Source organism: Dasypus novemcinctus, chromosome 13, assembly GCF_030445035.2.
Source record: "Dasypus novemcinctus isolate mDasNov1 chromosome 13, mDasNov1.1.hap2, whole genome shotgun sequence".
Taxonomy (NCBI): Eukaryota; Metazoa; Chordata; class Mammalia; order Cingulata; family Dasypodidae; genus Dasypus; species Dasypus novemcinctus.
In genome coordinates this window covers 102,957,318-102,984,702 of record NC_080685.1, presented here as the reverse complement: position 1 = coordinate 102,984,702, position 27,385 = coordinate 102,957,318, and the positions used below count along the sequence as shown (strand labels likewise).

At 38.6% G+C, this 27,385-nt stretch overlaps 1 protein-coding gene across 12 annotated transcripts in view; it reads left to right on the top strand.

Moving 5' to 3' along the window:
- Positions 1-27,385, top strand: part of ESRRG (estrogen related receptor gamma) — a 602,438-nt gene that overhangs the window by 430,354 nt on the left and 144,699 nt on the right. For all 12 annotated transcript variants that reach the window (XM_058275224.2, XM_071207737.1, XM_071207739.1 and 9 more), the window contains one exon: positions 5,296-5,412. In XM_058275224.2, the coding sequence (XP_058131207.1) occupies positions 5,296-5,412 (117 nt within the window). The remainder of the gene's footprint in view (positions 1-5,295; positions 5,413-27,385) is intronic.

Genomic DNA, 27,385 nt, shown 5'->3' with positions numbered 1-27,385 from the left:
GACTGAAAGGAATATACAAATTATCCACTGGCACTCCACGCTGGAGTTTTACATGCACCCTGTTATTCTATCCGCCAGCTAGCTGCAAGATTCTATTAAAGCAGTTAAGTGAGAAAATTATATTGCCTGCAAACTAATTGTACAAAAGACTCTAAAATAAGTAATTGGAGCCCAGGCCTTTCTGAAAAGCCACCAGGAGATATTATAAATTGCTCTATCATTCTTGTCAGCCTGGTTTAAAAACCTAGAGCTTCCATGGTGCTTCGTTTCCCTCTGCAGCGAGCTTACTTCCCCCAGCTATTGACAAAACCAGGAAAATTCCAGTCGTGTCATCGGTAGCTGCCCAATTCCCTCCCTGGTACCATCTAACAAAAATGTCCCAGAAAATAGCAAGCTATAATCCAAGAAGCTCTGTGTCTGAAATGAGGATATTATGTTGTGAACAATATCTTCTGCACCCTTCTGAATGATTATCCAGTGTTGGCATTCCAGGACCTCACAATTTGCTGCTGGAAATATTTTTGTCTAGTTTCTACTTTAAGTGAATTGAAGGAAAACAAGTGTCCCATAGAGATCATCTGGTCTATTTGGGAGTAATGCCCTTGAACCATTACTAAAATAGAGGTAGCATTCTTACCCAGGTGCTTGGGGCAGCACATTTTTAGGATAAAATGCTTTCTTTATTGAATAGTAAAAGCACCAGGGAAGGTTTTTCAAGGGCAGTATCTGTGTAGATTCTAACATGGATCAAAGACTTTGTGGGGTAGGTGATGAGAGCCAACAAGCATGAACCGAGTAACTCAATGGGAGGGCTTGGAAATTAGAGAGGTTTTCCTCGAGCAAATAAATTCTGTAGAAGGATGTTGATTTGTTTTTCAAGAAATAAACCAGAGTTACTTAGTGAAATCAAGGTTATGATCCACATGTGTCAAGACAAATTTATTAAAACAGAACATTTGGCTGAAGGGTATGTGATTCATTGTAAACAATTTCTATACACTTCAGCTGAAAATATATCATTGGGAAAATTGGGAAAACACTTCAAACCACTCTGTTTCCCATGCATTCCCAGTGAAGTTTTTACAAAAATGTGTTGTGGTGCCTGCAGCTTTGAGTAGATTCTTTACCGCCATGTAGTCATTTACTCGTTTTTCACAGCACAGTCCAAGCATTTGCTGCTGTGTGAAGAATTCACTGACTCCCCTAAGCCTAATCTCCGCATTTGTGGGAGTACGTGTGCACGTGCACGCCAGCATGCCATCTGGTATTACAGCGTGTGCTAATATTTCTTTCCTTGTCTTGTCTCCTCCATAAGACTTTGGGTTTCTCCATGTCTCTCTCTCAACCCAGCCTAGGATATGAGTTTCCTGACTGGCTGAGAAGCACTGAAGATTCAGTAATGAATAAGGCAGGGACTATTTCAAGGGTCTATTCTAAGGCATTATTGTTAAAAATTCTCCTGCTTTTATAATTTCTCTTTGTTGTTGAAGGATTATGGAATTTGACAGTTAGAAATGAAGCTATGTGATCTTTGATTGTTATCTGAAGCTCTCATATGGCAATTTGGAGCTTTCCTTTTTTGTTTTTTGAGAAAATTTAAAAATCTTTACATAATTTTTCAGAGGAATGTCATTTATAGATTCAGCTGCCTTGTAGAATTGCTCCTAAATATTTACTCCACTTGTAGCTCCAATTCTGAGAACACCTATTTTGTAAATAATAATAAATATTGTAATAAGATAAAAAAATTAACTAGCTCTTCTCTTTCCATCTGTATTTTCATATTTTATTTTCCTTTTGTTCTTATTCTATTCATATCAGGATGTACTTTTATTGCCTTTAAAGTCCCTTAGAGTTTTCTTTTTTCTTTTTACACTTTACTCCCCAGAAGCCATTGTATTTTTATATTTCTCCCTTGATGATCTCTCCTTTTGCCATACATTTCCATTTTTGTCAAAGCTTCTTTCCTTCCACTTCTTTGGAGGGGTGGGGGATGGGATGGTTTTCCTCATGTTTTTAGAATTGCTTTCCAATGAGATAACCAGCTGATTTGCTCCTGTGGACATTACTACATTATAGCATTGTAATTGAAGTTCATAATTATGATTGTGAGATATCAAGAAACAATTATGTTAATTACATACTACCTTTGGCAGAAGATTTTTATACTGCATAAAAAATTGTTCTGTCCTCCAGGATCTTCCCATCTAATGCACAATGCACAGGTGAAAGGTATGACAAAATACTGTATGTGATGAGAGTATCTGAAAAGATATGAGGGCCAAGATAACATTTTCTGTTGGGATGGTCCAAGAAGTTTTCATGAATTATTTGAATGGAATTTGATTCAAACATTGAGCTTTGGAAAGAATTTCAAGAAGAAAGCAGGGACATAGGTAGATCATTCTCACAGGGAAGTTTGAAGGACATGTGGCAAAATAGGAATAAATTTTAAAAAATGGCTGCTTTAGAAAATTCATATAATAGTTATAATATAGGTGGAGAGCAGATGAGAGTTAGATTAGGGGAGGAGGGGAGGATCTGGTTTGCTAGTCTAATTTTTTGTATTTAATTTAAGAGGCCACAGGAATATGTTGTTTTTGTTTTTTTTAAATTAGGGTAGTGTGATCAAAGCAGTTATAGGAAGAGGAGGAATATGATAGTGATATATAGGATGGACTAGAGTGGGATAGAATGGAGGCAAAAAGCCCAGTTAGAAGATAACTGCAATATTCCAGGAGTGAGATCATGCCTGCCTGAGTTAGGTTCATAGCACAGTGTGTTGATGTGAAGGATGGGCATACAGTTTTCCAAGGGGAAATAGAACCAGTTTGAAAAGAAAATTGATTATATATATACACATATGTAGTATATGTGCATATATGTAGTATGGACATATATATGTAGTATATATATGTGTGTGTATAGATGTAGTATATGTGTATATATATAGTATATGTGTATATATATATTATGTGTATGTGTGTATACACATATACATGTGGTGGTAGGTCACCCAGGCAAAATTTTCCAACAGTGGGTTAAAAATTTGGGACTAGTTTTCATGCCTACATTCTAGAGGGTGAACAAAGTATCATTTCGTACCAGCACTGCAGGTAACAGAAAGGCAAGGAATGCTTGCTGTTTGGCGAACCTTTTTTTCTTCTTTCTGATGCTGCTAGCCAGTCATTGTTCAGCCCTTCCTAAGAAAGCAAAGGCCTGGATTTCTTTTTTTTTTTCCCCTTGATTTCTTTTTAAGTAAATAGAGGGAGAGCCAAGTAGAGTGGAAAGATCTTGTAGTAGAATACTAATTAACCCCTAGAAAATTACTAGCAACACTGTCTTGACGCAAAATAAATTTTCCATGATGGTTAAAGAAATTCTACAGTGAAAAGTGGTTCATATAAAGTTCAGAGTATAGCGTCAGTAAAATCTCTGAGGATCTGATGGTATATGCTGCTGTTGGTATGACTAATATCACTCCTATTATTTAGTCTCCGGTAAAATAAGTAGTTGCTTTATTATTATAATTGTCCTGAATTAGAATACTAATTTAGTAAAAAAAAGTTGATAGGGTTATCCCAAGTTAAAAGGTACAGACTTTCCCCCCCCCTAAAGTCATGCATTCTTGCAATTTTCAATAGGTCTAAGTGGTTAGCTATTACTTCCTGTTGAATTAGCAGTTGCTGAGTAGTTGAGTCTTTGTGCAGTCCTGCAATCCACTAATGTGATATTTAATGAGGAGACATCAGTCTGGAGAAAGGTAGTCAATATAAATCAGTGTTTACAAAGTGTGATTAACTCTGAAATATTTCATCAATGCTGTGGTCCCAGGCAGCCTCTATGCTAATTACTAGAATCTGCGCATGTTTCAGGGGACTTTGATGGACCCTGAGTATTGCAAACATGGAGCAGCAAAATTGCAATTATGCTTGGACTGTCTCTGATGACAATTTATGCATTTGGTGTGATGACCTCCCCCTTCCCAAGAGGACAATAAACAGAATGCATTTTCATTAAGATACTAATGCACTTAATCACAAGGGGAAAGGTTTAGGAAGTAGGGACAGACCTTCAAGTACTCTGTGACAGAGCTGATAGAGGAGAGAGGCTTTATTGTAAAGGCAACTTCTTTACAAAACTGTTGGCAGCCCCAGAGCACACCCCACCTATTGTCATTGGCACTAAATTTAAAAAAAATAATAAAGTTTGGGTTTCCTATTCATTACATATTTATTTCAAAAGTGTAGGTACTATCATCAATGATTAATTCCAATATTAAAAAAATATAATTTCCTAGCAGTTTATTCTTAATTGTAACACTTTCATGGACACTGTGAATTAACTAACAATTAGAGTGTGGGAATAATTATGCAAATAGAGTCACAAGCGTGATGATGATCATCATCATCCAAAAGCAGAGGATTGTGTGGCAAGCCTCTGCCTGTAACAAGAAGTGTGTAATTTTAGCTCCTGCCCTCTAGAAGCTTACCACAAGGTCCCAAATTAACCTGCTGTTCATTTTTCACAGTAAGGTTTATGTTGTTGTTATAAAGATAATAAACCTGAAGCACTAGAGAATTAATAACCAAAAGATATCCAGAATGGATGATAAAAGAATCCAGGTGTTTTTAAAGAAATCAGTTTTATTGATACATATTAATAAAGGATACAGTTCATCCAAAGTGTACAATTAGTCGTATTAGGTATAATCCCATAGTTGTGCATTCATCACTTCAATCATTATTAGAGCATTTTCATTATTTCAATAATAAGAAACAAAAAACAGACAAGATTCTTTACCTCTCAGTCTCTCTATGCTACCCCTGTTGTACATAGCTGCTATTTATGTTGTACATAGCTTTGTACATAGCTGCTATTGCACAATTATTTATTAATTATTAAGCAGTTTTATTGAGATATATGCGTATACCATATGATCAATCCGAAATGTTTATAATCAGTGGCTTTTAGTATAAAGGAATCCAGTTTTGATATTTCTTTTTTTTTAATGCAAAGAATCTACTTTGAAATTTCTTTTGGATCCAAATTTCTTTGGATCATCAAAATAATATTTTGACTGCAAATTTCAAACTTAATCTTTTGGAGAGCTTCACCATACTACTTCTCATTGTTCTATGCATCATCGGTGGTTGGAACAAAGCATCCAGCTCTACAACTTCTGTGACATTCCTCATGAATTCCGTGTGACAGTTTTGAGGGGGAGGAAGTACCAGTTGACATTGTGGGTCCTGCAAATCTAACAGTTTCTTTTCTTCAAACTGTGTGTTTTAGGTAATATAGAATATAGCTGCCCTGCCACGAATGAATGTGAAATCACAAAGCGCAGACGTAAATCCTGCCAGGCTTGCCGCTTCATGAAGTGTTTAAAAGTGGGCATGCTGAAAGAAGGTAAGGCACTTTGCTGGTGGCCCTGAGCTGTGGTTTGGGAATGGGCATGGTGGGATGGTGCTGTGTGTCACAGAGAATCCCAGCAATTTTAGGGAAAGCAGGAAAAGATGGGGTATCAGTAAGTCCCTTGTGTGTGATGGCAGACTGCTCCTTTACACCTGAACTTCTGACGCTTCCTGGCTGTTTGACGTCCAGAGGAAGAGACAAGGTAGGACCTATCTGTTGCTAAGCCCATCAAGTACACTTTACAGTTCTGGTCTGTTCATCTTTATTCTTTGCAGAAGGCAAAGGATTAAAGATAACCAAGAGGCTACTGTTACTGCCTTTTTGTGTTTCTTCTCATTTTTGGGTTCATAGAGAGATTTTTAAATTTAAGTCTTGGGTTTACATCACTCTATTTCTCTACAATCTTATCTTCTGGACTTATTTCCTCTTATAAAGAGCTTTGCAACACGATATTAAAATTATTTTTCATTTGTGTTCAGTTGGAGATAACAACAACAACCAAAAAACCCACAGAATAAGCAGAACATGTCTTCTGTGTTTAAATCAGTGGCTTAAGCTTAACCAGGTAGGTGATGGAGCCAGGAACTGAACCCAGGTAGTCAGATTTGAAATCTACTCACCGTTCTGTACTGGTCACAGGTCCTGAAATATTTGTCAATTCCAGCATGTCTAGTGGAACTAACATTTCAGCTCAGAGATAGAGAGAAATGGTTCTTTTCTTCAGGAAACCTAGCATTCACTTTATTATTTTTAAAATTTATTTCTGTACATGTGTGTATTTCTTTAGATGCATACTTAACACACTGCATTTGGATTGTATTGTTTCCTTCTCCAGAGCAAAAAATTCACCAGAATTTAAAATAAATATAATTTTATAAAATAATGGCAAAAATCTAGTAATCAAATTTTGGAAAAAAAATAAATATATAGGTGTGTAACTTCTTTTGAATGATAAAAATATGCTTTGTTCCTGGGGTTGGCCCTATTAGTTTGTACATTGTGTCATTACTGAAAATCTATTTTTTAACTTCAAATGAATCCAAGTGTTTATTCACCAAGGACAAACCAGATCTTTAATTAGGTGTGACATTGCTAGAACTCATTATTTTTTTTGGTTTGTTTTTATTCTAAATTGTTTATTGTGAACAATGTTATTGAAAGATGAGTGAATCAGATTATATTTAGGTACATGGACATCAAGTCATCTTTCTCTGACTCTTGACCACTGGGAACTATCTCTTCACTTGACTAGTAACAAAGAAGACCTCAAATATTTTTCTTCAGTTTTGCTCTTCCCTTGAGAAACAGCTAAAAATAAACAAGTGTATGACTTTACGATTAAAGCCTTATGAAAAGAGGAGCAAAGTATATTGCTAAGTTAAAAAAAAAGAAGGAAAAAACCAAGTGCCTTAGTAGAATGATTTGATAGGTACATGGATGATAGATAGATAGATAGATAGATAGATAGATAGATAGATAGATAGATAGATAGATATAATGGTAGAAAGTAGATACAGACAATAATGGTGTATGATGGAGAAGTGGAAAGAGGGAAAGATAAAGATGGGTAACAGTTACGAGGACGGAGCATGCGTTCCCTGTTCACTGTATGACCTTTGGCACCATTAGGATTCTTCACTGTGAAATTGTTTGACACTTGGGAGTGGATGTAGCTCAAGTGGTTGAGCGCCTGCTTCCCACATGGAAGGTCCTAGCTTGTCCCGGTGCCTCCTAAAAACAAGCAAACAAACAAGCACAAAATGAAAAAAAAAACACAAAACTCTGGAGCACTGATGTGGCTCAGTGGTTGAGCTCAGGCTTCCCACATTCAAGGTCCCAGTTTCACTTCCCAGCCCAGGTACCTCAGCAAACAAAGAAAAAAATGTTTTGCACTTCCAGTCCATTCACTAAATACTTATTAAGGTCATTGGATGAGCCAGTCACTATTCAAGGCTCCAGTGATGGGGCATTGAAAAAGGTGTGGTTGCAACAAATATGATTGCTCTTACTAGAGACAATTTACATGAGCATGTCAAAAAGACAATTCTGACAAAGAAAAACAAAATAAACAAAAGACCAATAAAAGGCAGCTCTATATAAACGTTTTCCTTTTAGTTAGGTTGGTAGTAGCTTACTTTTTTAAGGGTAGGAAACCTTAAGTAGTTATCTTAAACCCTAAGGCAGAGTAACAAACAAACCATATTTCAGAATACAGTGCTAAGTGATTGGCAATTTTTTCATTTCTTTTTTTTTAAGATTTATTTTATTTATTTCTCTCCCCTTTCCCCCTGCCCCAGTTATCTGCTCTCTGTGTCCATTTGCTGCGTGTTCTTCTGTGACGGCTTCTGTCCTTATCAGTGGCACCGGGAATCTGTGTTTCCCTTTGTTGCATCATCTTGCTGCGTCAGCTCTCCATGTGTGCAGCGCCATTCCTGGGCAGGCTGCACTTTTTTTCGCACTGGGCAGCTCTCCTTATGGGGCGCACTCCTTGCGCGTGGGGCTCCCATATGCGGGGGACACCCCTGCGTGGCAGGGCCCTCCTTGCACTCATCAGCACTGCATGTGTGCTAGCTCCACACGGGTCAGGGAGGCCTGGGGTTTGAACCTCAGACCTCCAATGTGGTAGACGGACGCTCTAACCACTGGGTCAAGTCCCCTTCCCGGTTTCTGCTCTTAATTATATTGATATTGCCATTTAGTTGAGCTACAGACTCAAACTAAACTTATACTTAATTGAAAAGATTTAATTAAGAGGGGTTTCAAACAGGTATAAGTTGAAGAATCGTTTTTTTTTCCCAAACTGTGAATCACCTTTTAAAAAATTGTTATAGAAGTAATGTATCAATTAACACTTTGAATTGGTGTTTGGAATTTATTTTCAAAAACTAAAATACTTGGAGGCATGCCTCCATTTCCAGGCAGATAGAATTTTTAATTAGTTTGATTTTACTTCCCACTTCAAATGATTTCTTTCCCCTCCCAATTAGGAGGGGAAAGAAAGGAGGAAGCTAACCCTCCCTTCCCCCCGCCCCAAAGAATTTTCCCCATTGTGGTATTGCAGTAGGAGAAATCCTGCAGGGATGGATGGTAAGGGTGACTGAAGGGGTGTGAACTGTGTTTAAATAAACATTACTGGTAAAAGTTAATAGGACAGGGGTGGTGCTTATCTGTAACTCACACCTCTTCAGTTGTTATTGAGCCTTTAGAGGGTGTTTTTTTAAGGGAATCCCTGCTATTCCCGGCATACTCAATAATTTATTTTCTTCCACTTCCTTTTGCCTACTTTGATGACAAAATATCCGTTCTCTATGGGATAGTTATGACCGAAGAATATTTTTTTTTCTTCTGTACTTAAAAAAAATACAACAAAAACAGTGAAATATTACATCACACCCTGCATATAAACGCACAATTATATTTGGCCATCTCCCAGGCTCAAGGCTTGCCTTCTCAACCTGGAGAAAGTGATACCATCTTAAAAGGCATCTTTATGGATAGAAGAGGATTTCAGTCCCATGCAAGATGTCAGAGATCGTGATGTAGTAAATCTATTCAAATTTAAACCTGTTCAATTCAATTACCAGTCCATAATAAAATTTGCCACTACTACCCCCATGTTGACCACAGCAGTCCATACAGGCAGATGGCACAGCAGGTCTGGAAATTGACAGACAAAATCTATTTAAACAAAAAACAACATTAGTTTTAGAATCTGAAATGAAATCAGATTTCAACAGCTTTGATGGGAACCTTCTTTCCTTTAGCTGGTATTTTTAGTCAACTAGTCAAATACATCTTAGATAAAGTGCTGCCTGAGGGAAATGAAGAGATTTTCATTAAAAACGTAGTTTATAGAAAAATGAGACTTTTACTCTTTTAAAGATAATAATCCTTAGTTTTATTGACTGGTGTTTCTACTAATTGAGCATGTCACTTTAAGAACTTACTGGAGTGATATGAGAATGCAAAAAGGAAGTGATGGCTTAGTGGGTAAACAGTTGCATCATAGTACAGTGTTCATAATTACATTCTTATAAGTTATGCCTTCTTGTTAGCACCAGAATTATTTCTGAATGAACCGCATTTTATTTTAACCAAATTTTCAAATAAGAATAAACTCTTACCAGTTGAAGCAAAGAAACAGTAGTGTGGTAAAAACAGCAAAATACCACAACATACCAAAATTCAGAGAAGTACAGTTAAACAAATGAGAGTTTGTTAAAATCCAAGTGGTTGTACCATTCACATCCTGAAAATCCCCTTCGTCTTTGTCTGTGCCATACTTTGCTGGGAAACATCAACAAATGATGGGCCAGCATTATTTTTTTCAGCATTATGCCCTATTGTATGACAGAGAAAACCCATCCATTACAAGATATCTGGTCTCAACATGCCGTTTCATTTTTTTCAGGTATTGCTTATTTGAAGGAAAAAATAAGAACTAATCAAGGTGTACCTATAAATCTGGTCGAGATTTATTTTTATGTTGATCTCTCTCCTTGGTTATTTAAAGGCTATTGCAGGACATATTGGTTCAGTTCTGTCTGTCAGTGGCAGAAAGAGACATTTTCTGAAATGGTAGAGAATTCAGTCAAAGGATTGTAGGGTTTTTTGCTGTTTATGACACAATGGGTTTCACCTTGGCAACTCAAGTATTTTTCTTTTACTCTTGCAAGTGAGCAAGGGACTCAACACTTATGCACAGCCTAGTATCCCCCAGCCAGCGTGGCAAAGAGTGGATGAATCAAGGCAGCATAGAGGACTAGTTCAGTTATTTCATGCCAACAAAATGTGCTTTTTACTTTGCTTTAAAAAATGGTCACTAAATCTTTCTAAGCTTCAGTTTCCTCCTCAGTAAAATGATGATGACAACAATAGTATTTGCAAAGTTGTTGGGAGACTCCAGTAAGATTCTGCAGGTTAGTGCTTGGAGTACCCAGTGGCCTTAGAGTAAGGCCAGATCAACAGTAGCTATTGTGATAAGGAGAGTGGCTTTGCGGGGAACTGGGGTCAAGCCCTGGCTCTGCTGCCTGGGGCAAGTTATATCACTTCTCTAAGAGCCAGTTGACTCCGCCTTTTTATTTGTGTACGGGGGCCAGAAGATAGAACATACCTTGTGGGGTTTTTGTGAAGACTGAAGAGGGCTTTTTTGTAGGCACATCCTGAGGACACGGTGTGCTAGACTCTGGATATCATGTTGATATCCATGTAGAATCCATGTAGAATCTGTTATCCTTAGGCAATTCTAATGGCCTCAGGAGTCCTTCCCCAACTTTTTTTATAGAAGCACATTAGTAGGAGGAACTTTACTTAGATATTTTATAAGGAAATCTTTGACCTTAGGCCAAGAGAGAGTCAACAGTATACAAAGGAAAAAGAGATTCCAACCCAAACAGAAAATTTCTAACAACGTTATAGATGAAGGATGCTTTTTGATTACTGGTTTAGAATCAGAGAGTAGAATTTACTCTTTTGTATTAAAAGAAGGAGGAGGAGGTGGAGGTGGAGGGAGAAGGAGACTAGTGTTCCACCAAAGAAAACAGAGAAAGGATGCACATTTGTATAAGAAGAAATATAAAAATTCAACTAACCTTGTAGATACATTAAATTTTACTGAGGAAACTTTGCATTAGAGCATAGAGGGAAAAAAATCCTAGGATAGAAATAAATTTTAGTAAACCTCAAGAAATATTAATTGAGCTTCTCCTGCATACCTGGCAAAATATTGTGATTTAGCTTCTGATTATGGTTTTTTTCTACTACCAATCACTGTGATTTGGACCAAGTGCGTTTAACTCTAAGCATCTCCATTTCATATGTGCAGGAGAGCAGTTAGATTTCATCATTTTTCTTTCCTTTTATTCTAAAAATATGTTTCAGAAAAAAATGATACGATGTTTACAGACATTATTCTTTACACGAAGACATTTGTAATTATGTTGATGGGATATTATCAGTGAGGTCAGAAACACAATAGAAACTGCGGTTTGATAGATGCAGCTAGTGAATTGTACTCTTGTAAATTTTATCTTAAATGAATAATTTTTAGGTGTGTTTTGTCTTTCCAGAAGAGCAGAAAGTACATTATTTTTGTCAAAGTTGACAGAAGTGAGAGTTGAAGAAACAGTATTGAAATTAATAGGTATTTAAATACTTAGACTCTGAAGCATTGATCATGTATTTTTTGCTGTGTTTGAAAAACTTTTCCTCTATATTTCCTCACATTTCCTACCATCTTTTGTCAATATATATTGAAGTACAGTCAGTATAGTTTTATCTCTGTGGATGTCTGCAATCCCCTCACAGATTGCTATATCGCCACCAGTCAGATTTATTTGAAGTTTTGTTGTTATATTTTTAAAGTAAAAATATTGACAGCAGTAGGAGAGAATACCAAGCGTTTATAATTTTAAAGATCTTCTAAATACTTCCTCTTGGAAAAAAAAAATGTATCATTAATACAAACAAAACAGATAACAGTTATTTGTTTTTAATATATCCGTATTTGATTGCATATTTGATTTGATTCCTTTATGTTTTTATTACAAAGATGCTCAATGTTATGCATGTAAATTTCCCCCCACTGTTTTTGATATCTAAAAATAAACCTTAAAGATTCGAGGTAGACAGTTTAGACAGTGTGGGGGAATTGTGAGTCCTCTCTCCTTAAAGATGTTCAGGATAAAGTAAAAGCAAAGGTTTGGAATTGGCCTTTGGAGAAAGCGGCCAATCAGAGTGGAAGAGGCATAGAATACTGAGATTTAATTAACACCCTAACTGGCTGCCCACTGGAGAAAAGTAAATCCCTCAGGGTGAGGGATTCTCACTAATCTGATGAGGAACCAGAGGTTCAGAGAGTTTTTGTGACTTGCCCAAGGCTACATTGCAGATAAAGAGGAAATGGGATTAAAAAAATCAAGTGTGTTGCATTCCCAGGCCCAACCTGTATCTAGAGGAGGATGTCAGGTTGTGCTGGAGCAGTGGTCAAACAAGGGGTCTCGCCTGCTCCTGCTGTCAGCCCAGTATTACAGTTCAGTACAGCGGATCAGCTGGGGCCTGAAGTATTGATTTGGGTCTAAAGGAAATGGGACATCGCCCTGGGGGTCTCAGGTAGCTGTAGAACACCTGCCTAACAAGGAGGTTTGTGCTGAAGTGGCATTCATAAGAAAGGCAGTTTTCCTTAGGATTCAGGTCCGTGGAACCTAGGCTCTCACCTGGGACTTGATGGGGCCACTGAAGACCAGATAACGGGAGGGGCTGGTCCAGACAAAGGACTTTCGGGGCAACCCAGGAGGCAGAAGTACTGGGTTGATCATGAGTTGAAGAATGGCACCGTTCAAGGCCCTGCCTGGAATAATAACTTCCTGTCCTTTCACTTCGATCAAACTGAGTTATCCTCTGTGTCTGGATAGGTCCCAAGGTAAGAAGTTAACCTAAAAAAGTGTAAAGATTTAGAATGGTCTTTTCTTTTCCTTCTTTGTTGGACCTCCAGGATCTTAAAAGTGTCATTTCGTCCAATAACTGGCTTAAATCCTTTGATTTGACCCATCATCTTAAGTCCGTCAAGAATTGCTAGTCTCTTTAGAATGGAGAACCCTCACCTTTTTCCCTGACTTGTGGTTTCATAGGGCTGACCCAAAGCTTAAGGACCTTTGGCTGGAAGAAATGGAAAGAATGTGAGGGTGATAGCAAGCAACTCCTCTTCTTTCATGTTACACGATTCTTTGTTCAGAGAACTTTTTTATTCTTTTTTTTTTTTAAAGATTTTTTAAAATTTCTCTACCCTTCCCCCCTGCCCTGTTGTCTGCTCTCTCTGTCCACTCGTTGTGTGTTCTTCTGTGTCCACTTGCACCCTCAGCGGCACCAGGAAACTGCATCTCTCTTTTGTTGCGTCATCTTGCTGCATCAGCTCTCTGTGTGTGCGTCGCCACTCTTGGGTAGGCTGCGCTTTTTTCACATGGGGCAGCTTTCCTTGCATGTGGGGCACCCCCACGCAGGGGCGCCCCTGCATGGCACAGCACTCCTTGCGCACGGCAGCTCTGCACATGGGCCAACTCACCACACAGGTCAGGAGGCCCTGGGCATCCAACCCTGAACCCTCCCATATGGTAGGCGGATGCTCTATCAGTTGAGCCATGTCCACCTCTGCCTTTTTTATTCTTATCACATCACAATCTACAAAGTATAGGTCTTACCTTTCAGTTTAAGAGGCAATTTGTGTGTGTGCATGTATACATATATGTATACGTATACATATATGTATACGTATACATATACACATACACATACATATACATGCATACCTATTGTGAGAACTCAAGATATACATTCATTCATTTAGCTGTCATTACATCTCTCCAATCATTTATCTTGATTCTTGGTAACCACAGTTTCAGCGGTCCCAGGATACAAAGAAAAAATTATCCCAGAACTGTTTTGCTGCAACCACAGCTTGTGTCTTGATTTATACGTGGCAGTGCGAACTCTGAGAGTCTTCTGGGTTTACCCTATCAGCAGGAGTAACAAAGAGCAACTTACTTGTCTAATTACCCTTCTGCTGCACATCTTCCATTTTAATAAAATGTTCCTTTAAAGGGTGTAGCATTTTCTGGGTAAGTTCTCTTTAAAAAATACAAAGCTACTCAGGCCATTTAGTAACAAGCGGATTTGTTTTCATTTACTTGAGGAGTCTGCTTAGTGAAATTTATCCTGACAAAATATCTTTTGTAAAAACGCCTGAAGAAGACTGCCAAGGTGATTTTTTTTTTCTCCTCATTATGCTGCCAAGTTGAAAACAGAAATTATTGGTAGGGAAATTTGGGTTTCTACTTCCTTCAAAGAGCAGAACAAAGAAACAGAGAAAGCTTTAATGGTATTCAAGGAAAATATTTCTTTGTTAGATGACAGTTAATAGAACTGCATTGACCTCACTGGTATTTCTTGCACTCTGTTGTAATATTATCCTAAGAAGCTCCCTCATTAATGCAGAGTATTAAACAAAACTCTCAGCTTATAATATAAGCAATAGCAAAGAGCATCTTCTTTGTGAGGTTTGTCTTGACGTCAAGCCATTTGTGAATGTATTTAAGGTGCCCCACAAAGTTATTTCATGTGCAGATACTGTATTACCAGATGGTGATTTTCATCACATTCAGTTGATATGAAACTTGAATAATCCATCTCAATTGATTAGCAAAGATTTTGAGGGTGAGGCTAATAGCTCACATTCTTGAGACCTTAATATGCAGTAGGCTATGCATGATGGGCTTGAGTTAGATTTTAACTTTTTTTGTTAATTCTTACATTGTCCCCCAGAGGTAGATATTTGTGCATTTCACAGAGGAACCTGAAGTGTAGAGAGATTATATTATTTGCCCACATAACGTAGCCTTTCTGTCTACGATAGTCTGATCCTATAGCAGGCATTCTGACTCGACCACCTGTGTTCCGTATTTGCTAATATAGTTTTTCACTGAACTTTAAGAATATTCAGGTATGTGTTTGTATAGTTAGCTTGCAAGTCTTCAGAGGCTGCTTCATATCAAAAGGCTATGATAGCAATGCCCTGGGTATTACGAGATACTGAGTATTTCAGTAAATCTCTTTTTTAAAAATTTTTGTACAAGGGTTCAAGCTTCACTTCAGTGCTTTGTCCAGAAATAGAATGAACTGCATTGTAATACAGTACGTTTCCCATCACTTAGAGAGAGATGAATGCAAGTATCATGTGAGGATTGGACTAGAGTATCCTCTTTTTTTAAAATTTTTATTTCTTTCCCATTCCCTGCCCACCCACCCCTCCCCACAGTTGTCTGCTGTGTCCATTCACTGTGTGTTCTTCTGTGTCCGCTTGTATCTTGTCAGTGGCCCCAGGAATCTGTCTCTTTTTGTTGCATCATCTTGTGATTTCCAACTCTGAGGTTCTTAAGATACCAACAGAAACTTTGGATTAACTTGACAGTTAATCTGTGGAGAAGCCTCAGCAACTCATGGACTCTTCCATTCCTGCAAACCCTGTTTCTGGGTTCTCTATGTTTTTGTTAAACGGTGTAAGACATCTTTGTCTTTAATCCCCAAATGGAGTATGTGGGGAAACTTCTACCTTGTGGCATAATTTTATTCTCTGGCTCTCTTTTTGCAAAGTAAACTTTAGAACCAAATTCCTTACAAGTCGTGACTCTGAGAGGGGAGTGAATTTGATTCACTGCACTGTCTGCTGCAGTAGTTTTGAAGATGTGCCGGTTGGGGGTTGAATCGTGGCCCCCCAAAAGACATAGTCAAGTTCTAAGCCCCAGTCCCATGAATGTGACCTTATTTGAAAATAGGCTCTTTGAAGATGTGATTAGTTAAATTGAGACAAAACTGGAATAGGGTGGGCCCCAATCTGGTAATTGGTATCCTTAGAGGAAGGAAGAGGATGCACAGACAAACACAGGGGAGAAGACCATGTGGCTAGCTGAGGCAGAAATTGAGGCCCTGGAAATCCTAGCCCAGAAACTAGGAGGCAAGGAGGGGTTCTCCCCTACACATTTTGGACTTCTGGCTTCCAGAACAATGAGACAATAAGTTTCTGCTGTTTCAAGCCATCCAGTTTGTGCTCTTTTATTACGGTTCCTCTAGGAAAGAAAAGCATAGCCGTAGTGTATCAATGGGATATTGTGGTCGTTACCATTTTGTAAGTGGGGAAATTGAAGTCCAGATGTTTTGAAGATTTGTCCATTGTTCTGTATATGATCCATGTTGGGACTTAGACTATAGCATACTCTTGCTCACGACTGACTCTCTGAAACCATCTTTATATTTTGAAAAAAAAAATCACATTAGAAATGAAGAAGACAGAATATCTCCAGTGAACTAACCAAACTGAGCACCGAGAATTGTTTGAACTGAATAAAGCTGCCCTCCTGCATTTGTGTCAGAAAGGACAGAGAGAAAGAGGCTGAAATCCCAAGAAGCAGTTCTTTTAGCTTCTTCCTTCCTGCTTAAATTGGAATAGTGTTAAAAGTTAAGCATTTATTTGATTGTCCCCATTTGTCATTTCCATTTGTGAACTTGAAATAGGAAACAGCAGTTATCTAATATGCTACAAATTATTATGCCTTTTGGATTAAAAAAAAAAAAGACAACCAATGGACTTAGCCCCAAGGAGGGAAAAATCTGCTTCAACATTTGCTCAAGCACTGAAAATCCAGTGACAGCACTGTAAATGGTGAGGAAAGGCATAAACCATAGAGGATTCTATCTGATGTGATGCTTTTTTCCCCACCAGCCTCCAGACAAATAACAGATTTTTGTTCCTTGCTACTCATGCAGACATACCAATGTGGCATTGATTTTTTTCTGACATTGTGCTTAAATTGAATGTAAGGGAATTCTGGTATCTATTTGAAGAAGGCCCAGTTAATAAAGTGTTTTGTGGCCACTCATTTGTGCCTCATTCCTAACTTGTTAGTTACCTTTTTGATTAAGCTATGCAGAGGTTTACATCATCGCTGTTATTATCAAGTATCTTACAGGATATTGCTCAACTAAGTCGCCCACACTTCCAAGTGATCACTGTCCAGTTCTTGAGAGATTGTTCTGTAGCTTTGCTTCTCTCTAACTTAGTAGGTTGGGGAGCCACCAACCAGCTTCCCTAAGGCAAGCTGTCTGCAAAGGAACAAGCCAGCTGGCTTGGCCAAGGTTGATCAATGATGAGAAGCAGGCTGGGTTCCAGGTTCACAAAAGCCACGCAGTGGAGAGTAGGTCAGCGGCTTCCCCAAAGCCAATCAGCTGGCAGAAATCTAAGGTGCCTGGTGCTAGCCAAATTCCCTGAGCCTGATGGTACTGGTAGGGAGTCCATCCTTGGGCTTCCTGGCAAACCAGACTTCAGTGAATGGCAGATTGTGCTATTTGAGCACCAGTATGGTTTTGTGGCTACTAGAACAAATACCAGCGACCTGCCACTCCCACTCAGCCTCACCCAGACAGACCACGTGTTCCAGGCACAATAATAACTGAACATCTGGTGTGATGGACTTGAGCTGACGACCCACATCATGAATTTGTTTTTTTTGTTACTTCAGATTAAGTGCTTTTTCAAGTTCACGTGAACATGAATCATGCCATTAAAAAAGAGTAACATGGAAAGGGTTTTGGAGGCAGGAAGCATTTCAGAGAACTTTGACCAGAGTGGCAGGATTTTCACTATTTTAAAAGCCACAAATGTAAGATACTCTCTTTTGGCAGATGACTATCTATGATGAAATGGGACTTATGGCAAAACCCAAAAGGAGGATTTCTTAGCAATTACCCTTCCGTTAACCTGTTTCTCAAAAGACTGTGTATCCAGGATCCGAGTCTCTTCTCTGTTTTTCTCCAGGGAAGCCTTTTCCACACAGACTGCTTAATCATCATTTTAATATTTCTGGACTGTTTTACTCTAGATATCTAGAATTTTAGGCATCTTGGGGATGGGAGGAAGTTAAAGAGTAGAGTTCGTAAAAATTTGGTGATTTATATCACTCACTTTAACTTATCATATGCTTTTTCAAGTTTCTCATTTCTATATCAATTTCCAGTTCTGGCCAGCATGTTACCCCTGATGAAGTCAATTCTCAGCTATAATAAGTGTTTTTCTTGAGACCACGTGAGTCCCCAATTAGAGGCTTCTTCCTTGGCTACCCAAAGAGTTGTCCCCAATTAAATTCTTCTGTCATTCATAACTTTTGGGACACACAGTTTCCTCCTTCTAACATCTGTTTATTTTTATTGTTTAACTCTTCCTGTTCTAAAAATTTCCTCCAATAGTCAAATTTCCTCACAACTCTACTGAGTTGCCATTTGGTAATTCCCAACCTTGTGACCTCCATAATTATCCTTTCTCTACCCCCACTTCCCATGGATTCACCTCTCTGCTCTCTCAGTCATCTAGCTCTAGACCTATTAAGCCTTTTCAGCACCAGCATTATCATAATCATTAGTATATTTGAAGCCAATTAAATGACAATTACTTTGACCTTAGCCAATCTTGGGTTACTATCAGTTCATGCATAATTTGGAAGTATTTGGGAGGAAAGTGAATTCCTGCCTCATGGTCTGATCCCTGGAAGTATTTCATCTGCTATCCCAGAAACACACCCTGTTCATTACAGTGTTTAGACTTAGGATCTGGTTATTGTTTCCAGGACTGTTTTCTATCTACCTACCAATCTAAATATGATGCATTTGTCAAGGCCAGCTCCAAAGTTGCGTTCATCCATCCTTCTTTATGCCTCCGTTCAACACATTTTTGAGCAATGACTCCATACTGCTCATTTCATTAATTGTGATTGAACTTGACAGATGAATTCCTGTCCTCATGGAGTTTATGATCCTTTATAAGCCTGATTACTTAAAGTTATGAAGACTTTCCCTCATTCTGAAGTTCACCAGTATTTATATTCCATTCATACAACTTAGCATTTTAATATCATATTTTCCACAGTGGGAAGGAGAGCATAAAGTTTAAGAGCATGGTGTCTGGAATGAAATGAAGTCTGTGACTATTCATTGTGCCCTTGAAATAAATGTGTGTAATGCCACTGAAGAACTGCATTTTTAATTTTATTTAATTTTTAGTTAATTTAAATGGCCACATATAGCTGGTGGCTACCATATTGGACAATGTAGAGATCTGGCCTGGGCTCATTCCAAGCCTTATTACTTAATATCTGCATGATCTCATGCAAGTTACTTTATGTTTTTAAACCTTATCTATAAAATGGAGGTAGTAATTATACTTGTATCAGAGGATTATTTTGGAGGATCAAATGAGGTAAAATAAGTAATTATTATTGGCACAGAGCCTGGTATACAATAAGCACTTAGTAAATATTAGATGGTACTATAAATTTTTACTATTCCATTACTCACTTATGTCTTATGGACCAAAGAATAAACTACTTGAAGAACAAGGATTATTTCTATTTTAGTCCTTCATGACACCTAGCACAGTAATGATCACATATAGATGGTCAATAATAAAATATAACCTGGGAAGAGGATTTGGCTCAACTGGTAGAGCATCCACCTACCACATGGGAGGTCCAGGGTTCAAACCCAGGGCCTCCTGACCCATGTGGAGCTGGCCCACGAGCAGTGCTGATGCGCCCAAGGAGTGCCATGCCATGCTTGGGTGTCCCCCGCATAGGGGAGCCCCACACACAAGGAGTGTGCCCCATAAGGAGAGCCGCCCTGCACGAAAAAAGTGCAGCCTGCCCAGGAGTGATGCTGCACACATGGAGAGCTGATGCAGCAAGATAATGCAACAAAAAGAGATTCCCAGTGCCGCTGATAAGAATGTAAGCAGACACAGAAAAACACACAGTGAATGGACACAGAGAGCAGACAACATGAGGAGGGGAGGAAGGGGAGAGAAATTTAAAAATAAATAAATAAAAATAAATAAATAACTGATTCATTTCTTTTTTTTTTTTTTTTTTTTGAGGTAATGGGGTCAGGGATTGATGGGATGGGAAGCTGGTGCTCAACCACTGAGCCACATCAGCTCTGCTGAATTTTTTTTTATTATTATTTTTTGCTTTAAGAGGCACTGGGAAGTGAACCTGGGACCTCTGTGTGGGAGGCAGGAGCTCAACCACTTGAGCTACACCCGCTGTCTGTGATTCATTTCTCTCCTTTTTTTAAACTACTTTAATATGTTTTCAGTTAAATTTTGATAACTACACATAAGAATAACTTTGCTATAAATAATGATTTTAGGAAAAATCATGAACTATCATATATAAATTATTTCTTTATTTTCCTTTATATGTCTGTGATCATGACAGAATTGTATTTCAGAAGTCATGTTTTATCTAAAATATTGAATATTCTGACAATATAGCAATTGGTATCCTGAATCTAAAAAAGAAAGAAAAAAAGAATAGGTGAGGAATTACAGTGGTTTTCATCTCTCTTCCCTATAGACATTTGATAAGTTATTGACTATATAAATGAAGAAGCTGAGATTTATTTTAAATAACTGGGCCAACTATCTTGCCCGAGATCAGATGACTAGTAAATGGTAAAGCCAGGATTCAGTCCAAGTTTCTCTGACTCTGAAGCCCATCTGTTGTACTGATATTTATAATGAAGTCTTTTGGTTCTCCTTTTAATGAGTTAATCTTACCAGAGTGTCGAGGTGAAATATTTCCATTGCATGGAAATGCGAAATGTGTGTAATGCCACTTCCCGTGGCTTTCTTTTGGGAACAAGGAGACTTTCATTTCAGGGAATGAATGGTTTTGGTGCTGAAGCTGTTACAAATTCCAAACTTATTCCTGGTTGTCGACACTCTAAAACAAGAGGGCTCTTCAGTGACAGTAACATGTTTGGATTTCTGTAAATATTGCTCTCTGCGGGACCACAATATTCTTTCCTAAGTTTCTGTGTTAGAGTTTCTCTACCTTTTCCTAGAAATGGTTTGAGTCGTGTTTGAGTTAACTCAGCTTTCTGAGCAGCACCCCTTCCTTAGGTAATCCCAGCCTGGTGTTTAGCAGAGGAGACTTTCCATGCTCAGCATCTTCCTCTTTGAGCCTGTCCAGTCCATTGTCTGGCTGTTTCGTTTTCCATTTGTAGCACCGCTTCAGGGTCTGCAGCCAGCAGGTCCAAATTTGTGGTCTGCGACCAAATGTATTTCTCAATGATTTTGTATATGTCTGTAGGTCTCCCCAGAATTCATTAATCAGGATTGGAGGGGATAGTGTAGGAAAATAAAGTTTCACTAATGATGACAAAGTAAAAGGAAGAGAAATTGAATTCAAACACTGTGTAGAAATGTAGAGAATCTCCTGGTTATCGCACAAACCTTTAACTATTTGGTTATGTGCTCCAGCAGGGAAAACTTATTGAAAGTTTTGTTAAGGAAGGAAAGAACAAAATCCTCCAGCTTTTACAAGTAATTCTATTTCTATTTTAATGCCACTCGGGATGTGACCTCTTGGAAAGATCCCAAGCTTCTAAAGCTAGGAAAACTTCCCTTCCTCACCTTTCTTACTTGACTTGAAGTCACAGAATCTTAACTAGCAGACTCAGTTAAGGCATTGATTTTAACTGGAAACCCAAAAGGAGACAGTGCTGTAGTCAGCTGAACTCTTAAACAGTCCTGGGAGACGGGAGTCATTTGCACTTCGGAAAACAGCTAATGGACCAGGGAGGCAGAGGTTAGTTGCAGCGCCCTTTACTTGTGTCTTCTTTCGGTCACAGCGAGAGATCACTGATGGAAATTCTTCTAACATGAAGTAAGTACTCAGGCACCTAGACCTATGCTTCTTCTTTATTTTACTTTTATTTTCCTTTAAGCCCAGTTATTGTAAGAACTTCGAGGCTAAATGTGGAGGGCAGGAAGTGGAGGGAAAGCATATTTTAAAAGGTATTAATCATTAGTCTCTTCCAACATTGCAAAATTCTGGTGGGTATTGTGATATCTTACAAAGTCACAGGTTTAATATGTTTGAAAACATGAAGATAATATATTTGGACTTGTATTATAAACATATCATTCTATATAGGGTATTCTTAAGATCATGGATTTTGCTAATAGCCCTGAGTTGCTGTTAAGGGACCAGTTACTAGCTCCCCAGTGCTTCCAAAGCCTCAGTTTCTTCATCTGTAAAATGATGTGTTTGCTGTGAGGAATTCAATAAGATAATGAATTTAAAATTCTTAGCACAATGCCTGACAAAGCCGAGTCCTCAGTAAATGTTAGCTGATATTATTATCCTCACTACTCTTTTTGTTGCCCATACATTTCAGACCCTGCCTCAGTAAGCCAAAGACAAATCAGTTCTGCTTGGTCTCAACTGTCATCTTTCTGGAAGGTTTTTTCCCTTCAAAATGACCAAGTGCTATGTTCCCAGCAGGGTTGGGTTTGTCTTCTCATTGCTTGCTCTCCACCACTTGCTGGGGGCAGAGGTCCCCAGTAATGCTCTGTGTGACTCCAGCCCAAGACCCTTTCTGGTGTGCAGGAAGATCTGAAGGCGACAGGCAGGGTCAGCAGAACCTGCCAGAATTACAGAGACCTCTCTGTGGATTGGGGGGAGGATAGGAGGCAAGTCTGTCAGGGACCGGAAACAAATGACCTTGAAACTGTGGATCCCGACTCACTGGTGTCATTGCTAACTTTGGTGTAATTGGTCTTACCTGCAGTTACTTTTGCTCCTGCTCATTTGTTCATTCAGTTCTAGCATTCCAGGATAAACAGTCTATGAGTCCTTGTTGAAGAAAGCACCTTCCCTTCTACCTGGAACTTTAACAGCTCTGCTCTGTTTTGTTTTGTTTGTACATGTTTCTAAACAACTTGGTTTTAAAGTTGCAGGTCACTTGAAAACTGGGTGGTTTTTTTTTTACTTGCCTTCTCAAGTTCTGCCTCAAAACCATTATTCCAGCCAGGGAAGCAGAGAGTATAAATTATTCATGCATGGGAAATGTTCTCCTGTGTTCTCCTTGCAGTCCCCCTTCCTCCTTCCTCCTAAGGATTAACTACGGAGCATCAAATAATGTCAGCATCCCTAGTTCTACACTCTATACTAGCTCTGTGCCTTTACCTTAGTTCTCCTGGCAATGTTACCTACCAGTCCCTAAGTCTGGGGGTTGGAAGGGTTGGTGTAGAAAGAATAAGGAAGAAAAAAGAGAAGGGGAAAGAAAGAGAAAGGAGGGGGTAGAAAAGGAAAAACAGGTTTGCATACTTCAGATGACTTAGTTCTTTGCTTCTCTTAAAATTTCCTTTCTTTTGCATGGTTTTTTATTCTTTTTCTGTATCTACAATGGTAAACTGCCAGAATACTGATGAGGTCAGACTGGTGTTTGAAACCCTCTCAGTTGCTCGTCAGCTCATACCCCTAGTTTTCTTTAGGGCAAGGGGGAAGTGAGACCGCCCCCAGCTCATCTTTTGCTGGTGCCATCTTCGGGTCCTTGGGTAGGAGACTCAGGCCCTCAGGCAGTCTGGGACCTGGGAGGGAGCACTGCCTGCCAAACTGGCCCTGCCCTGGGTATCCTCTAATTAAACTACTTGCGAGGAACGGTTTTTAAGCTTTGGAACTTAAGGAAGTTAGAAAAAGGATTTGGATGCAGTTTGTGAAGACTTCAAATTGTTTGAGTTTTTCCCCTAGGGAGAAAGTCTAAAGGCAGTTTGAATGACTTAACAATGTATTCCATTTTGTTCTTTTAAAACATTCTCTTTTAGTGGAGGATAGCTGAAAAAAAGCCCCCTTCCTACCTTTTCCCCTCCCAGGAGAACACTGAAACTCTTGCTTTGCAAAGTGGCTTCTTGGGAATTTACAAGTCTTTGAATGCTGTTGTCTAATTAAGGGATGCCTGTGCCTTTAATTCTCTTTGGCAGTTCCACCTTTGACCCTATAATACACAGGAGTTGAAAGTGAAGTATCACATTCATCCAAGATAACCTGCAGCCTGTACAATTTGGATGCTTTCCCTTGCACCAATGCCCAAAGCCGTATGCCTCAGAGATACCCAGCTTAATAGTATAGTTCTGTGTAGAGCTGTGGAGTGAAATCTCTGTCGGCTGGTGTACTGCTGACTGGTCAAATGCGGGCTAATACCTCCTGCTGGAGATTGGAGCAGCAGTAATCTGTCGTCAATAGCTGTAATTAGGTTTATCTACCCTTTCAACCAATACTGTACTCTACCCGATTGTTATTGTTTGGGGCTATTGAGAAAAATTCTAAAAAAACTATTTTAAAGATTGATTTCAAAGCCGTTCAGCCCTTCAGGGATCACTTCCTTTTATCCATTCTTTTCTTCATTTTCCTCTTAAATATTCAAATACCTTCTCAGAATAAATGTCATGGTAGCATGTCATGTATCTGCAAAATAATTAATATAATTGACAGGAATGTCGGTTTTCTGCTGAGGTGTGTTTCTCCAGTCCCACTGTGCAGTCTTTAATATTGATCCAATGGTTAGGGAATCTGGTCACTCTCCACACACATACCTGGGCTACGTATTTTCAGAACTGAGGATCGTCGCTTGGCATCCTATTTACATCTGTTTCATCATAATCATGTGACAGAGTAGTTTTCCTTTGACTTAGGTACTGGGGTAAGTGTACGAGACGTGTGTGCAAGGGGTATATGCAGCATGTATACAGTGCTTGCCTGGCTTTGACAGCTTATTCATTGTGTACATTGCGTATAATATTGTAAATGGCACATCAGAGTGTTGGAATCTAGGCAATAGGAGTTCAGCACTTAAAGTGTCCAGGTTGCACCTGAACTAGCTGGAGCCTGCCAGCCCCTGCAAGCCCACTGAGAGCATCTGTCTCGCCACCAACTTGCTCATGCTGTCTCCTCCGCAGGCTCTCCGATTCTTCTGACTATGAGCATAAATCATCCACCTGTCAGGAGCTCTTGCTGCCTGGATTATGCAATGTGCCTGCCTTCATTTGGAAGTGGTGTGAGCAGGAGATTGCTGCAAATGGTTTGCATTCATTTTAATGCCATCCCAGAATTTCTTTAGCTTTAATGAGGGGATTAGGGTGGTGACAATGACTTTCAGAGACAATGAAAGTCTTCAAGATTCTGAAATTTGCTTTGTATGTTGGGTATGGCTCAGTTTTGGATTTCATTATTTTTTAATCCCAAATAAACCAGTGGTTTAAACATTTAGGCAAAGGAGTGGGGTGTTGCACAAAGCCAGCTGTCTACAGCTCTATTTATTGGTTTTAGAAGAGTTCCTTCCAGCTGAAGATCTTAAGAATCAGTCAGATTTATTGCTGATACTCAGTTACTTTTTTTATCTTCTTTTGTTGCATGTTGCATTTACGTATATTGGGGAGCGCCTTCCTTTTATACTTTTCCCTACCTTTGCTCACACTGAAACGAAAAGCTAGACACTGCAGGTTTGCTTCAATAATTTTTCACTAATTTTAGCTTCACTAATTGTTGACTAGTAAAGATGAAGCATGCTTTTGAAACGAAAAAAAATCTTTTCATTTCTGTTTTAATTTTAATCCTCCCTGGAATATAACCTCTGTTGTAAAGATTAAAATTCCCTCCTCCAACACCAAATGTATTAATTTTTAATTAAAGAACACTCTAGTCATGTCAGCTTTATATATATGATACATAAAAAATGTGAACTTATCCTTTTCTTTAATTAATGAGCCCTTTTGGCAAATGCAGGCCTCGAACAACATAAGACATAACCCAAACTGTATTTATTTAAAATTGAGAGAATGAGCATTCCAGTGATTCTCTTGCATTTGAATAGCTAAAGGTCTCACTAATTCTGGCATCACATAGAGCTTCATAAATTGCCATATGATCAGAAGATTGCAGGAAATTCTGCTTTAAAAATGGGCCACCAGCCAACATCGGGACAGCATATCACCAGGTTTTATAATATTTGTTTTTGAATTCTGGATAGTAAATTTAATACAGGAATATTAATGAATTGAATCATAACAGTAGTATATTGAACTAAATGTGTGTTTGCCTTCGAAAATAGGTCTCTTGGTGGTTACAGAGCCTGAGATGAAGTAGGCGTTGGATTTGAAATTTCTGCCTAAGTTTTCATTCTTAGCAGCCTTCTGGACCTCCTGCATGCGTTTATTTGTTTGGGTGGTCTGCAGGGTGCTTTGGAAGTAAGGGGATAACAGTTCTCTGCTGGGCTAACATCACCCTGCTTCCTCATCCCAATCTCCTTTCCATCTTTTCGACTACCAAGGCCAGCGAGCTCTGTGATTTTCCTTGGGTACACATGTGTGAATTTTATCAAATTCTGAGAAACTAACATTCACGAAGAGTAAACACTTTGACTTTTCCACTGTGCATTTATATATTTTTATCGTTATGTATATATATGTGTATATGCATTGTATGTATACGTACACCCACATATATCCCTTCTGAGAAAATACCTAAATTCAGGTGTTTTTTTTTTTTTCCATCAATGCTGAGCACATTGAGATTAGTCTACATTGGAGGAAAATAAGCAGAGAGTTGAACAAGATGCTATAGAAACTGGGCTTTTTAAAAATGTTTCTTCGTTACCGGAGAAGAGCAAAACCATACTTTTCCCCTTCACCAAAAGTAATTTTTAACATCTTAGTTATACGCAAAATCTTTTTAGTTTCTTAATTGGTTGTTGAAAACGTATTTTACCACTCTTCAGAAACCCAACACAGTTTACCAAAGTAATAAGTAACCCTTAAATCCTGAAGTAGGAAGTTCTCTTCGCTGTTTATATGGTTACAGGATTTTCCTGTGCCCTGAGGAAGTGACTATGGAAATGCTGTTTGAACATTGCAACTTCTTGTGGGCATTTTTTAGGGATAGCAATTGGCCTCTGTGATTGAAGCATACAGAATCTGAATTTCATACTTGGTATTAGGCTACTGCTAAGTTAACTTCCCTCCCTTCCTGACAGTTTTTAATGAGATAGAAAAACCATCAGTTCTTTTGTTTTGTTTTGTTGTGTTTTGTTTCTTTTACCTCTGTAGTAACCTAAGGGACTCCATTTCCTAGAAAGAAGAATGTGTTTCATCATCATTTTTTTCCCTCGTCACTGACAAATCTAACTTTATGTGTATTTAGAAAAAAGAAAACAGGAACATTTGAAGAGATAAATGCAACATAACACTGACAAAATCTGATGAAAAATCTCCCTCTTTTATCTATGGAGAAATTAGGTTTATCATCGGGAAAGCATTCTCTTTTCATTTTCTGAAAGGTGCTTTTTGACAGACCCTTTGCAGTGGACGTCACACTCACAAAACATGCTGTCACAGGGCTATTTGAATATGGTGACAGGCTCATTATCATGTTGAAGACGCCTGACAACACTGCAGAAGGGAAATGGACAGGGCTGCCAATCAGCTGTTGAAAGGACTGCGGTGGAAATAGGGTTTTTTGTTCTGAGAACAGTAGTACAAATTGACTGCATTAATTCTTTTTATTATAGCCGTGCACACTGTAGTTAAGGGCTT